The sequence below is a fragment of the Enhydra lutris genome, unplaced genomic scaffold (assembly GCF_002288905.1).
Source record: "Enhydra lutris kenyoni isolate GAN:26980312 unplaced genomic scaffold, ASM228890v2 scaffoldscaffold21, whole genome shotgun sequence".
Taxonomy (NCBI): domain Eukaryota; kingdom Metazoa; phylum Chordata; class Mammalia; order Carnivora; family Mustelidae; genus Enhydra; species Enhydra lutris.
Window position 1 is genome coordinate 62,983,158 of NW_019154105.1, and position 15,688 is coordinate 62,998,845.

Here is a 15,688-nt window from a genome sequence, read left to right on the forward strand (position 1 = left end):
TATATGGACCACATCTTCCTTATCCATTCGTCCATTGAAGGGCATCTTGGTTCTTTCCACAGTTTGATGACCGTGGCCATTGCTGCTATGAACATTGGGGTACAGATGGCCCTTCTTTTCACTACATCTGTATCTTTGGGGTAAATACCCAGTAGTGCAATTGCAGGGTCATAGGGAAGCTCTATTTTTAATTTCTTAAGGAATCTCCACACTGTTTTCCAAAGTGGCTGCACGAACTTGTATTCCCACCAACAGTGTAAAAGGGTTCCCCTTTCTCCATGTCCTCTCCAACATACATTATTTACCGTCTTGTTAATTTTGGCCATTCTAACTGGTGTAAGGTTGTATCTCAATGTGGTTTTGATATGAATCTCCCTGATGGCTAGTGATGATGAACATTTTTTCATGTTGTCTGTTAGCCATTTGTATGTCTTCATTGGAGAAGTGTCTGTTCATGTCTTCTGCCCATTTTTTGACATGATTATCTGCTTTGTGTGTGTTGAGTTTGAGGAGTTCTTTATAGATCTTGGATATCAGCCTTTTGTCTGTACTGTCATTTGCGAATATCTTCTCCCATTCCATGGGTTGCCTCTTTGTTTTGTTGAGTGTTTCCTTTGCTGTGCAGAAGCTTTTGATCTTGATGAAGTCCCAAAAGTTCATTTTTGCTTTTGTTTCCTTTGCCTTTGGAGACATATCTTAAAAGAGGTTGCTGTGGCTGATATCGGAGAGGTTACTGCCTGTGTTCTCCTCTAGGATTCTGATGGATTCCTGCCTCATGTTGAGATCTTTTAATCCATTTCGAGTTTATCTTTGTGTATGGTGTAAGAGAATGGTCAAGTTTCATTCTTCTACACATAGCTGTCCAATTTTCCCAGCACCATTTATTGAAGAGACTGTCTTTTTTCCACTGGATATTTTTTCCTGCTTTGTCGAAGATTATTTGACCATAGAGTTGAGGGTCCATAACTGGGCTCTCTACTCTGTTCCACTGGTCTATGTGTCTGTTTTTATGCCAGTACCATGCTGACTTGGTGATCAGAGCTTTGTAGTAAAGCTTGAAATCAGGCAACGTGATGCCCCCAGTTTTGTTTTTCTTTTTCAACATTTCCTTAGCAATTCGGGGTCTCTTCTGATTCCATACAAATTTTAGGATTGTTTGCTCCAGCTTTTTGAAAAATGCTGGTGGAATTTTGATCAGAATGGCATTGAAAGTATAGATTGCTCTAGGCAGTATTGACATTTTAACAATGTTTATTTTTCTGGTTGGAAAGAATGGTCTTCCTTCTTTTTGTGTCTTCTTCAATTTCTTCATGAGTGTTCTGTAGTTCCTCGAGTACAGATCCTTTACCTCTTTGGTTAGGTTTATTCCCAGGTATCTTATGGTTCTTATGGTGCTATAGTAAATGGAATCGATTCTCTAATTTCCCTTTCTGTGTTTTCATTGTTAGTGTATAAGAAAACCACTGATTTCTGTACATTGACTTTGTATCCTGCCACATTACTGAATTGCTGTATGAGTTCTGGAAGTTTGGGGGTGGAGTCTTTTGGGTTTTCCATATAAAGTATCATGTCATCTGTGAAGAGAGAGAGTTTGACTTCTTCATTGCCAATTTGAATACCTTTTATTTCTCTTTGTTGTCTGATTGCTGTTGCTAGTACTTCTAATACTATGTTGAACAAGAGTGATGAGAGTGGGCATCCTTGTTGTGTTCCTGATCTCAAAGGGAAGGCTGTCAGCTTCTTGATCTTCCCACATAGAATATACAAAGCCCCTTGTGCTTTAATGTGTGTACAATGTGCCATTATAGAGATGTGTCATAATTTGTTTAAATAGTCCATTGTTGAAGGACATCTGGATTGTTTCAGTTGTTCACTGTTAGAAGTTGTTCATCAACATAGAAAGCTTTGCCATGAGCAATCTTCGTACCATCATCACTGAGCCACAAAAGTCATTAGCTTTGGGATTCTCTAAGAAGATGTAGGAAGTAGAAAAGTTTAATGAAATGTTTGAGATAAGTAAAAATTGTGTAAAGAGCCCTGGCCTGGAATTTAAGGGTTCTTACACCCAAAAGTAATAACAAAGCCCCTTTCAAGTCCCTAGTTTCTTGCAATTTACAAAATAATTTAGTATTTGTTAACTCATTGAATCATTAGGGAAAAATGCCCTGTGAGAAGCTATGGTGTTTTCCTCCAGCTTCTTGATTCACTAGTTGTATGACCTAAAATAAGTTTCCAATTTCTCTATATCCTGGTTAATTTATCTATAAAATAGGGATGATAAAGTGCCTACCTCATAGGATCACTTTGAGCATCAGTTGAGCTATTCATATAAAGTACTTAGAATAGGGTTTGTCATATAGCCAGTGTTCAGTAAGGATGAGCTATTATGATCATTTTATAAGTGAGGAAAGGAAAACACAGAGCATTCAAGTACAAAGTCACCTAGCTCATAAAAGCTACAGCTGGTGCAGGGACCTGGGTCTCCAGGCCTCCAAACAAGTCACGCTTCTCAACCAGGAGGTCTTAGGGATATGTTCACAGAATAGTGAGAGTAGTCCCAGGACAGAGCAGCTAATAATATTGCCATAGGGGTTTGACTGACTGTGTTCAAGGGGACTAGTTCAATCTCACAGTTAGTGCTGTAGTTCATCAAATTGAAGATGTCATCACATGTAAGAAGCATCATTACATGAACTGCAGAGGAGGGAGGGAGGGAGAAAGGAAGGGAGAAAGAGAGGGAAAGCAAGGGAAGAGAAGGGAAGAAGGAAGGAAAGGAGGGAGGGAGAAGAGAAAACCTGCCAGTTTAAGCTATAGGATATTGCACTGGTTATTAAGCTATTGTCTCTCCACTCCAAACTTACCCTTGATGCTCTGCTCTATGATGCAGGGGCTGGGACTGGCATGCCTCATCTGCCCTTTGACAAGAGGGGCACTAGAGGAGGAGGGACAAGTGTCTTGGTCCTTTTGGTTTGGTTGAATTTCCTACTAGTCCCAGCAGTGAACTGGGCAGTTGAGTCTAGTTCCCAAATTATGTCTACTCCCCAGAACATGGTGCCCCTCAGAGTAGCAGCCCCAGTGGGCCAGCGCCCATCCTTGAAGATAAGCCAGGGGTTAAAGGTCCTCTTCCAAGCCCCTGAAGTGTCAGCACCAAATGGACAGCACCTCTCTTCAGAGATTCCCCCTTTGACATCTCAGTCTCCCAGTGCCTGCCTAACCAACTCCCTATGTTAAATTCTCTCTGTTAAAAGCACTAGGGTGGTTTCCATTTCCCTGCTGAGCTCTGACTCTTGGATTCTAAGACACATCTTGATATCAGAAATGTTAAGTGAAGGTCTTAGAATTGATACATATAGTAGTGCATCAGGTAATTCATGGATCACGACAGTGCTTTTGAAGGTGACCTAATCAGTCCCGGTGGTGAACCGAGAGGGAAGAAGTGCCTTGCTCAGAGTCACAAGTCAAAAGTGGCAAGTGGGGGCTTCTGGGGCTCTGGCCCATTTCTGACCCTTAGGCTAATGCTCTTTCTACTGTGCCTGAGTCTTGCTATGCTGTTCCATTTTGAAGGCCTGACCCCTGCTCCTGAGATGGGTAGGATGACGTCCTCATGGTGGGCCTCCTCATCAAACCATCCTTTGTTTTCCAGGAAGTACACGCTGCTGGTCAACAATGGGTTTGCAATTTCTGCTGCACTGCTGATGGCCTGTTCCCTCCAGGCAGGAGCCTTCGAGATGCTCATTGTGGGACGCTTCATTATGGGCGTGGATGGAGGTAAGCCTTCACCAAGGCAGGGCGGGACATGATCCTCGGGGGTGTTTGGAAGTGTGAGTGGTGTTTGGAGCGGCCACATGACTGGGCTCCTATTAGTATTGAGTTGCCAGGGACCAAGGATGCAAGAAGTCTGCATAAAGGAGGGCAGTCCCATGAGATGAACCACACATGAGGCTCTGGCCTGCTAACTGAGAAAAACTAACTGGGAGAGACCCAAGTCAACTCTGGAGACCTGGATGGTCTTCAGTAGTATATCATGCCTTTTGCTTTGTCATCTTCACTGTAAAATTCATATTCCAAGGTTGTCTGTGGTTTCCAGGGAGTTTTTAATGAGGGTCGTGTTTCCTCTCTGTGCCTCTGACTTATTCATTCTTTCATGTATTCACTGAGCATTCATTATGGAGCACCTGCTGTGTCTGGCATTCTTCTCCATGCTGGGGACACAGTGGTGAATGAAGTCCCCTACTCCCTACCACTGCAGCTTACATTCTAGTGGGTGGACAGATATATAATTGTATATGTAAGGTATATAGGCAAGCCCTAGGAGAAAATTGAAGCAGGACAGGAGGATAGTGGGGGCTATTTTAGATAGGCCAGCCAGGGAAGACCACTTAGTGTAGGAAATATATGAGCAGATATCAAAATGAACCAAGCGGGAGAACCAGGAGAGTATCAGGGGAATTGGGTTCTTGACCAAGAGAAGAGTGCAGTGGCCCTTAGATGGACTCATGCTTGGCACATCAAAGGGAGAGTGAGGAGACAGCATGGCTGGAACTTTGTGAGCTGGGAAGAGTGGTTGGAGAGTGAGGAGACAGCATGGCTGGAACTTGGTGAGCTGGGGAGAGTGGTTGCAATGACATTGAAGAGGGGCCAGTCACGTCACATTGGGCCTTGCAGGATTTGTGCCAAGGGTGATGGGAAGCTAGAGGAGGGTTGAGAGGAATGTGACATGAGGAGATTCCTCCTGCTTCTGTGTAGAGAAGAGTGTAAAGGAGGGTAGGAGTGGAGTCAGGGAGCCAGTTGTCCAGGCAAGAGAGTCATTGGGGGTCAAGATGGTGGCCAGGAGGCAGCGAGGTGCAGCCAGCTGCTGGCTCTGGGGTGTGAGAGAGCAGGAGCCTCAAAATATGTCATTATACCCAGCCAACCAACCAACCAGCCTTGCTTTCTTTTTAAATATTTCAAGTCAGTAAGGTTTTACTTGTAGGCATTTGTGGAAAGATTGCAGGCTTTTGGATTAGAAATCCCTGCCTTTGTGTTGAAGTTCTGTTGTTTGCCAATTACTGACTCTGGCAAGTTGCTTAAATGGCTCTGAGCCTCAGTTTCCCCATTTGTAAAATGGAAATGACAATACCTACTTTGAAGGACTGTCATAACGCTCACAAAATGCCATGTGTGTGTGTGTGTGTGTGTTACATATGTGTGTGTACATATGTATATGTAACCTGCCAAATGCTATTGGAACCTGTGAGCTTGTTAAAAGCTAATTCCCTCACTTGCTGATTCTTGGGCGCTGCAGGCACCAGGCTTTTGGGAGTGAGCCCAACAGCAAGTATATATCAGGGAGAGGTGAGCAGGAGAGTGAGGACCTGAGGAAGGTCAGGGGAGAAGACTTCCTGTCCCTTCCTGCTGCTGGTGGGAAATATTCAGGATTAGTAATAACCAGACTCAGGGTGAAATTACTTCTCTGTCCTAGTATTCAAGTAGAAAGGAGTTGGCTATAGAAAATGTTATTTGGTAAGAATAATACCTGGAGTTTATGTGGTGCTTTGCAGTTAACCAGTCCTGTTCATGGTTTCTTCTGCTCTGATCTCCTGCTAATGCTGAAGGACTGTCAATTTGTCATTTTTCATCAAGGACACCAAGGCTCAGAGACATGTGACTGAAGTGGTTAAGGCTGAGGTCTGCGCGTTTACACTGACTGGGCACCCCCAAACCTACCTTGATTTCATTATTTTGTATCAGTTAGGTTTTGTTATCTGAAGCCATTAGCAAACATAGCATAATGGCTTCAAGCAATAACGCTTTTGCTGAGCTTGGGGTTCCGCAGGCTGGTGGGGCAGTTCTAATGTGGGCCACCGCCGCGGCTCTCCGCTGGGCTCGCTCCCATGCCGCAGCAGGCTGCAACCCAGCCAGCAGCGGGCTGACTTCACATGGGCTCGCTCATCTATTCAGTTCTTGGCAGCTGGGCTGGTGTCAGGAGATCCCTGCAGGGCCGGCTCATCCTGGCTCCGTGTGGTCTCTCAGCCTGCGGTAGGGCGACCCAGTCTTCCCGTGGGATCCCCAGAGTGCCAGAGAGTGGTACTGGGGACAGGACCCCATGTGTAAGCACCTGTCAAGTCACTGCTCGTGGCGCTTGTCAGTGTCCCATTAACCAAATCAAGCCCCCGGCCAGGGGCACCATCAAGTGTTGGAGGGACCTACGCCCTAGGGATGCAGACTCAAGGGGTTCTGTGAACCAGTGGGGTCACACAGCAGCATTCTGCCTCACAGTCCTAGCCTCTTTCCCGGGCTGGCAAAGGGGCTTAATCAAAGGCCCCTCACCCCCCCCCCAGCTCAGTGGGATGCAAAAATTAACTGATGGCAGGTATGTGTGAGAAGCACTTACTACATTCCAGGTCTATGGTGCCTTCCCCATCGCCAGGAATGGTGACGGGATCATTGCCATTCTTGGTGCTATTCCTTTTATTCTCAGCTAATAAGGTAAACATCCCAGGTGTAGACTGCGATATCCAGTTTCAAAGGCCCTGCCCGCTCAGGACGAAGGCTAGGTGAGATATGGCATACACAGCCTTTCCCAACGGAGGCCATGGAGGGCCTGCTTTTCCAGCACATTTACATTTTATCTATTAGCCTCTTTCCAGTGGTCTTGCCTCTCCAGTTCTTCTGGGGAAGGTGACACTTACTTCACAGAACTAGTTTCTCTCTGAGTTTCCTTAATTAAAAATAAGCTGGACTTGAGAGAGGCCATTTTTACAAAGCCCCATTTTCAAGTCAGATATCTGTTAGACCCCTTTTCTGATGATATTTCCAAAAAGAAACAGAAAAAAAAAAGTAAGAACAAGGAATGGAGAAAAAACCAGACCCCTCTGACTTCTGGAATACAACCTACTGGAGGTAGGCCAAGACATGGAGGCTTCCTGTCATTTATTCTCATCAGACCCTCTCAAAGCAGAGCTGGGGACTTGCAGGCATTTAAAGGAAGGCATTTGGTCAGAAATAAGGGAAAATTGCTGGCCAGGAGATGAATTGTCTGTCCTGCTCATAATAAATAATTTAAAGCCAAGTGATAAGCCTGGAGGATTTTCAGAGGGCTGTGCTGCTCAAGCCAGGATTGTGGGCAGTATTTGGAGCCATAGTAGAAGCCCCGGACACCTTCTCCAAGTGTCCTTTCTCTAAAAAGCTTGGCAAAAAAAGAAACACATTTTCACATTGAAACAGACTTGGTGCAACTTGGTGTTGGGGGCAAAATCCATGCAGATGTTAAGGTCAAATTAGAAGGGTACAGAGGTGTTTTGTGTTTGTGGAAGATTGCATTGGACAGGTTCCCACCAAGCTGCCCCAGGACCACCCACACTCCCAGGAGTGCAAGTCCATGTCTGCACTAGGAACCCTCTGATAGACAAGCTCATCAGCCACATTAGCTGGTCTCTGGTGGACACATTTGAGCAGCAGCATTTAGAGAAGTATCTGACATGGGAAGAACATGAAATCAGGATCAAGGATGTGACTTTAAGTTCTGGTTCTACCAGTGACTTACCAGGTGACCGTGGGACCATCATTTCACTTCTCTGGGCCAGTAATGTCATCTAGAAAGTAAGGAGGATTGGACTCTGGGACCTGAGGTTGCTACCAGCTCTAAAATTCTGCTTTGGCTCCTTTTTGTACCCATCTTAGAGCTACTATCTTGAATGTTCTCTGGAAGCTTCTGGAGCTCACATGTCACACACAGCTGTATTGTTTACTCATTAAACATCACAGAATAGGAGATTGTGAATTAAGAGTATAGGGCAGAAACACTGGCCCTCCTGTCTGGTGGGGTCAAGCTTATGTGTACCATGCCCCAAGACCCTACCCAGTCATGTCCCAGCACAGGCTCCCAGCAAGGCTGTGGGCCACTCTTATAAGCAAATTGTTATTTATCAATATTCTACTTACTGCCCCACATCCACATCCTCATCCCAGCAAATGTGAGCTGATGGGGCAACTGGACTTTGTAGGCGGGATTAAGTTAAGCCGTGAGACAGTCTTTACCTGGATTATTCAGGTGGGTCCCATAAGATAACAGGGGTCCTGATAAGTGAAAGAGGAAGGAGGAGTCAGAGCCAGAGCAAGGAGACCATCAGGTGAGAGCAGAGGCTGCAGTGATGCAGGGGTGGGGTGGGGGTGGGTGACGGCCACCAGCCACTGGGTATGGGCACCTCTGGAAGCTGGGAAAGGGGTGGGAGCAGACTTTCCCCTAGAACATTCAGAAGGATCATAGCCCTGCCGTCACCTTGATTGTAGTCCAAGTCCCATTTTAGTCTCATGACCCCTAGAATTGTGTGATAAGAAATTTGTAGTGTTTTACATCACTAAGTTTGTGGCAATTTGTTACAGCCACAGTAGGAAACTAGTAAAAACACTAATACTATTATTCACTTATTATTATTATTTGAGTCAAATCATAACATGACAAAGAGCATGTGAGGTGTTCAGAAGGGTGGATTCTGGTCTCAGCCCTGCTGCTTACCAGCCAGGTGACCTCAGACAGACTTCTTTACCCCTCTGAGCTTCCGTTTCCTCAAAGCTACCTGACAACGTTCAGGTACTGTACAGGGGTGCATGTGTGTCTGTGTGTTTCTGTGTGTGTGCATATATGTCTCTGTGTTTGAGTCTGTGTGTGTGTGTCTGTGTATGTGTATATGTGTCTGATCCTGTGTGTGTCTGGGTCTGTGTATGTGTATGTCTGTGTATGTCTGAGTGTATGTGTGTTTTTCTGCATGTGTGCATATATGTGTCTTTTATGTGTCTCTGTGTTTGAGTCTGTGTGTATGTGTGTGTATATGTCTGAGTCTGTGTGTGTTTGTGTGTGTCTGAGTCTGTGTGTATATGTGTGTGCCTCAGTGTGTATCTGAGTCTGTGTATGTGTGTTTCTGCATGTATGCATGTCTGTATGTGTGTCTGTGTGTATGTGTGTTTCTTTGTGTGTGTGCATATATGTGTCTGTGTATGTCTCTCTGTGTTTGAGTCTGTGTGTTTCTGTGTACTTGCATGTCTGTGTATGTGTGTCTCTGTGTGTGTCTATGTCTCTGTCTATGTGTATGTGTATGGTGTGTGCATATATGTGTCTGTGTATGTGTGTGTTTGAGTCTGTGTGTCTGTATATGTGTGTATGTGTCTGAGTCTATGTGTATATGTCTGGATATGTGTGTATGTGTCTGAGACTGTGTGTTTGTGTGTTTGTCTGAGTCTGTGAGTGTATGAGTATGTATCCGTGTGTCTCTGTGTGTGCCTAAGTCTGTGTGTATGTGTGTTTCTGCAGGTGTGCATATATGTGTATGTGTCTGTTTGAGTCTGTGTGTGTGTGTCTCTGTGTGTTTCTGTGTATGTGCATGTCTCTGAGTTTGTGTGTGTGTCTCTGTATGTGTGTGTGTGTAAAAAGAAAAAAGACAGAAAAAATTAAAATACACAATTAAAATAGCATATAAATCAAGAAGACAGTAAGTAAAGTTGGTGTGTATTAAATTATTAGCATTATCCAGGAAATACTAAAAGTACTAATTCATATCAGATTTAACTAAGACACAGATTCATGAAATGATCTTTGGAGCAATTATTAAAAGAAGAGAAAATAACATAGAACGATCAAATGACTCAAAAAAAAGTAATCATGAAGAAGGCAAAAGAGGAGAGAAAATATTCCAACTAAATTGAATTTAAATAAGGAATTAAAAAAGAGAACACAGGATATAGAAGAGTGCCACATAGAACAGCCAATGGTAGGATGTTGAATTTAAACACAAGTATGCCAGTACTCCAATTAAAAGGAAGAATGGTTACATTGGATAAAACAAATACCTGTGTATATGCTGTTTGTACCTTAGATATAAAGATATAGGAAGATTGAAAATAAGATGATGGGGAAAACCCACGCCTGTAAATCCAGTACAGCAACACTGTTAACAGACTAAGTAGATCTTAAGGCAAGAAGGATAACCAGAAATGAGAGAAGCTCTCAGTTCATCAGGATTATAACAATTCTAAAGCTGATATGCACTTCATATAGAGCATCACAATGATAAACTGAAAATGAGTATAAACTGAAAATTAGCCAAACGAAAATGAGAAGTATGGTCTCAGTATCTGATAGAACAAGTGGACAAAAGCAGCAGTAGGAGGTTTGAGTGACACAATGGACACATATGAGCTAATTAACGTATATGGAACACTAAATCTTAGGACCGTATAACACGCACTCCTTTTCAGCATTCATGGGCCATTTATCAAAATTCATCATATGATGAGTCGTAAAGCAAGTCTTAACACATTTCAAAGGATTAAAGTTGGACTGTGTTCCCTGACCATAACAGTATTGAGTTAGAAGCTAATTACAAAAATATAGGGATAAAATCCTCATAAGTTTGGAAATTTAGATGTAAGTAGCATACACACTAAGTAATGAATGTGTGTTTCCAAGTAACTGGAGGGGCAAAAAGAAATCACAATGGAATTTTTCAAGTCGTTTGAATTAAATGATAATGAAAATACTACATAAGACATTCTAAAGCCATATTTCGGGTAAAATTTATAACCTCAAATGTAAATATTTAAAACAGGAAAGGCTAAAAATAATCTAAGATTTCATCTCAAGAAGTTAGAAAAGGGAGTTTCATTGGAAAGCATCAGCAAGGTCAAAGTAAGTTCTAGAAGAGATTAATAACATTGATAAACACCTTGTGAGACTGTTTACAAAGAGAGAAGGAATTAATAACTAATATTAAGAACTAAGTGGATAGATCCTGAAGCATAGAGAGAGAATATATCATGATGTGATATATTTGAAAATGTAAATGAAAGATACAAATGCCTAGAAAGAAGAAAACTTAACCAATAGCAATGAGAGAAAAAATAGAGTATCTGAATAGTCCTAGTCTATTAAATAAGTTGAACATATACTTGAAAACTTTCCATCAAAAGAGATTCAAGTCTCCTTTAAAAGAGAACAATGCCAACTCCTTATAAACATTTGCGAGGGAATACTTCCCAGCTCATTTTATGAGATGAGTGTATCTTTGATAGCTAGCCCAATAAGAACTTTACAGGGAAAAAAAATTACAGGTTAAGGAACATAGATATAAAAATCCTAAACAAAGAATTAACAATTTTAACAATAAACATAACAATATTCAACAATAAAACATAAAAAGATAGTATGTTGAGACTGAGCTGAATTATTCCAGCAATGGAAGATTGGATTAACATTTGAGAATCCATCAAGCTAGTTCATGTTTACAGAATGCATTTTAGACAAAAATCATATTATTTGATATATGCAGAAAAGTCATTTGATGATATTCAGTATCTATTTATGGTAAAAAAGAAAAGGAAAAACACATCTAGTCAATTTTTTTCTAAACCAACTAATTTTCTTAAACTAATAAAGACTACCTACCAAAACCTATAGTGGTCGTCATATTGAGTATACTGTTAATAGGTTTTCCTCTGAGCTCAAGAGCAAGACAAGATATATGCTGTCACCACTCCGAGTCATCATAGTACAAGAGGTCCTAGATAATGCAACGAGGCAAACAAAACCTTTTTTAATGTAAGATATAAAGATTGGTAAAGATGAACTAAAACTGTCATCTGTCACAGATATCACAAATGTATAAAACATCTAAAAGAATCTGTAAATAAACCTCAGAATGCGTGAGTGGATTTGGCTGCCAGGGTCTCTGGATAAAAGGTCATCATACTTGTATGCTTGTAATAGTAAATGCAATGTCGTCTTTCTATGTAAGGTCAATAAACTAAAAGTAATTTTATCTGTGTGTAGAAAATTAAATTTGTAAGTTATACCATCTGAAACGTTATAGAAACCATTACCCAAGAATAAGTCCAATGGGAAATATGCAATGTCTCATCTCCTTGTTATCTACAAAAAAATCTATAAAATATTGTGGAGAGAAATTAGACACATAAATAGGGGGTGGTCTGTGTTCATGAATTGGAAGACTCCACATTATGAAGGTTTTCCCTCTGTATTGATCCATAGATACAGCACAAACCCAAGCAGGTTTTGTAAAATGGAAATTGCAGGCTGCTTCTAAAATGTATATGAAAATGCGTAGTGCTGAAAATTCATCAGATCATCTTCCAGAAGAAAAATTGGAACACTTAATCTACTGGATATCAACACTTAGAGAGTTACAGTGGTTCAGACAGTACAGATTGGGGCAAAGACAGAAAAATAGATCAGTGAAAGAGAAATGAGACTTCTGAAGTTTACCCATACATATATGGGCACTAACCTATGGCAAAGCGGTAGCTGGAGAGCTGAAGGGAAGGGGTGTCTTTTCAGCAAATGATATCAGGTCAGCTGGGGTTCCCAGCAGTTGTGAACTGAGGGCTGGTCCTCAGTTATAATTGTGCTCTATGAGAACGGGCCCCAGTGGTAGCCTGAGGGGGCTGCTGACTCCAAGAATGGAGCAGGTGTGTATAGGCACCTATGTTTGGGGCTTGGAAAATTGTATGTGACATTTGCTTAAAACAGAATGCTTTTATGTGTTGCATCTTTCCAGAAACATCTATTCTTGGGGTAAAAAGGAAGGAGAGTACTCATCTTGGCAACCATGGAAGAACCTTTTTGCTTATGTGTACAGCCATGGAATTTCTACAGTGATAGCTTTAGTTACTATTTCTACAGCTTAGCTGTTTATGTAAAGCAGAGGTTTATGGGCCAAGAGTTGGTGTGTGTATTTTTCTGCTGCTGCTCCTCCTTGGGGAATTGTCTTAGGGATAAAGTACAGACTGCACCATCCAAGATGCCGAATGCTGCATCTGCATTGACACTGACATTTTCATTCCATTAAAAATAAAACTTGGATACCGCTTTACCTCATACATACAATCAGTCCCACGTGGACTGCAGCTCTAAAGATGAGCGGTAAAACAGGAAGTTTTCTAAAAGATAACGTGCTATATAGACTTTCCACCATTTAGGATAGGAGAAGATTTCTTAAACAGGCAGAAAAGCACTAGTTTAAAGTAAAAGAATTGATAAATTGGAATACATTAAAATTAAAGACCTCATGCAAAAAAAAATCACGATTCATGAAGGACGAACACAGAGAGCAGGAAAATATTTGCAGTGAATGAAATTGACAAAGGGTTCATATACAGAATACATTAAGAACTCTTACAAATCAATAATAAAAACACAGAAAAACTCTTACAAGAATGGCTAAGAGATGGAATGGGCATCTTCACAAAAATGGCCAAAAGATACATAAAATCGTATTAGTATTCCTCAAAAAGTTAAAAATAGAACTCCCTTATGATCCAGAAGTGACAAGACTGAGTGTTTACTTCCACAATACAAAAGCACTAATTTAAAGGAATACATGTGCTCCTGTTTATAGCAGCATTATTTACAATAGCCAAATTATAGAAGCAGCCCAAGTGCCCCTCAATAGATGAATGGATAAAGAAGATGTGGAATACACACACACACAGAGGAATAGTACTCAGCCATCAAAAAGAATAAAATCTTGCCATTTGCAATGACATGGATGGAGCTAGAGAGTATAATGCTAAGCGAAATAAGTCAGAGAAGGACAAATACCATATGATTTCACTCATATGTGGAATTTGAGAAATAAAAAAAGGAAAAAAAGAGAGAGACAAACCAAGAAACAGACTCAACTCTCTCTAGAGAACAACTGATGGTTATCAGAGGGCAGGTGGGGGTGGTGTGGGGAATAGGGGCTGCAGATGAAGGAGGGCACTTGTGATGAGCGCTGGGTGTTGTATGGGGGTGTCAATTCACTATATTGTCTACCTGACACTAATGTCACACTGAATGTTAATCATACTGGAATTAAAATAAAATCTTTCATTAGTAATTACTAATTAGCAATTAGTGATTAAATAAGCAATTTAATGCAGATTAAAGCCACGATTGCTAAAAATTAAAAAGACCAATAATGCCAAATATTGGCCAAAAATGTGGAGCAAAGTATATTTCATACATCTCTCATAAAAGTATAAATTGGTGTGATAATTTCAGGAAATTGGCTCCATTAAAACCGAACAAATGTATCTTATGGTTTCAACTTATATATATAAATGTGCATACATGTGCACCAAAAGACTTATTTAAGAATGTTTATGGGGCCCTGTTAGTGTTGATCCTAAACTGGAAAATGCTGGATTGTCTATCAATAGGAAGGTGGATGAAGTGGGATATACTCATACCTGGGACTATTACGAAGCAATAAAAACAAAAAAAATTGCAGTTACATGCATGTTACAACATGGATGCATTTCACACCCATGAGAAACACAAAGAGATAAGAGACAAAAGAAATGCATCAGCTATGGTTCCACACACAGAGCGTTGGTGATAGCAGTCAGGCTGGGGAGAAGGGGGAGGATGAGGCTTCTGAGGAAGCACAAGGTGGGGGGCTTCTGGGATGCTGGTAGTGTAGGTTGATTCTTGACCTAGGTGGGGGTTGCACAGCTGTGCGCATTTTGTGATCATTCCCTGGACCACATTGTACAATTTAAAGATGTGGGTCGTATTTTCATTTTCAAAAATTAAGACTATTCTGTTTAGTAAAATGCTTTGGACTGGACTCAAATTTTTTTGCACCCCTGTAGGAAAATGTACATTTCCAGTTGTCCCTAAAGTATTTCCTTCAGCATCTCTGATTTCCCTAGAGAATATTTTCCGAGGTCCCTTCTGCTTTTCACAAGCTGAGAGCTGTTGCTCAAATCAGACTCTAGGAGGACTGGGGCAGCTAAGCTAGCCTTGTGTGAGGGAGTGTGCCCCTGACCGCTCCTTGCGCACCATCAGGCCGTGCACCTCAAGAAAGGGGAAGGCCTATGAAATGAGGCTCTGTGTTCCCAACACGCTGTGAGTCAGCCTGGGACAAGTGCATCTGTATACACTAGCAGGCCTGTAAAGGGCTTTTCCACCCAGCTGCAGGTGGAAAACTTTCTTGAAGCTGACAAGCACTTATAAAATGCTGTAAACTGGGTAATACAGTATCTGCCCGACCTGAGTGCCCTGATTTACATAGAGGCACTGCTAGAGAGTGGGAAGAGCTCGAGTTCCAGAATCAGAGACCTGATCTTCGGGGCGAAATAATCTCTTTGGGCATCTCTGGACGTCACTTGGTGATTTGGGAAAGTTACTCCATCTGTACCGCAGCTTCCTTATGTTTAGAATAAGGATAATAATACATTTACTTCAATGGGTTACTATAAAAACATATAATATATGTAAAGAGATAAGAAGGATCCCTGCTACTTGGTAAGCTCTGGGTATGTTGGCTGTTAACACCACCTTTACCATCACTGACACCCCCTCCACCATCACCTTCACATCCACCACCTCCATTACCATCATCACCACCACATCCTCCTCCACGGCCATCACCCCCACCATCACCTCCAACATCCCCTCCACCACCTTCATCTCCATCACCATCACCACTACCACCCCTATCACCTCGATTACCACCATCACCACTGCATCCTCCTCCACAGCCATCACCCCCATCCCGTCACCACTACCATCACCTTACTCCCATTGCCACCATCACCCCCATCACCACCATCATCACCACCATCACCATCACCACCATCACCATCACCACCATCACTACCGCCACCACCATCACCATCACCACCATCACTACCGCCACCACCATCACCA

General features: G+C 42.0%; 1 protein-coding gene across 3 annotated transcripts in view; it reads left to right on the plus strand.

Moving 5' to 3' along the window:
• LOC111149099 (solute carrier family 2 member 9) overlaps positions 1–15,688 on the plus strand; it is a 200,610-nt gene that overhangs the window by 47,295 nt on the left and 137,627 nt on the right. For all 3 annotated transcript variants that reach the window (XM_022506018.1, XM_022506019.1, XM_022506017.1), the window contains one exon: positions 3,644–3,768. In XM_022506018.1, the coding sequence (XP_022361726.1) occupies positions 3,644–3,768 (125 nt within the window). The remainder of the gene's footprint in view (positions 1–3,643; positions 3,769–15,688) is intronic.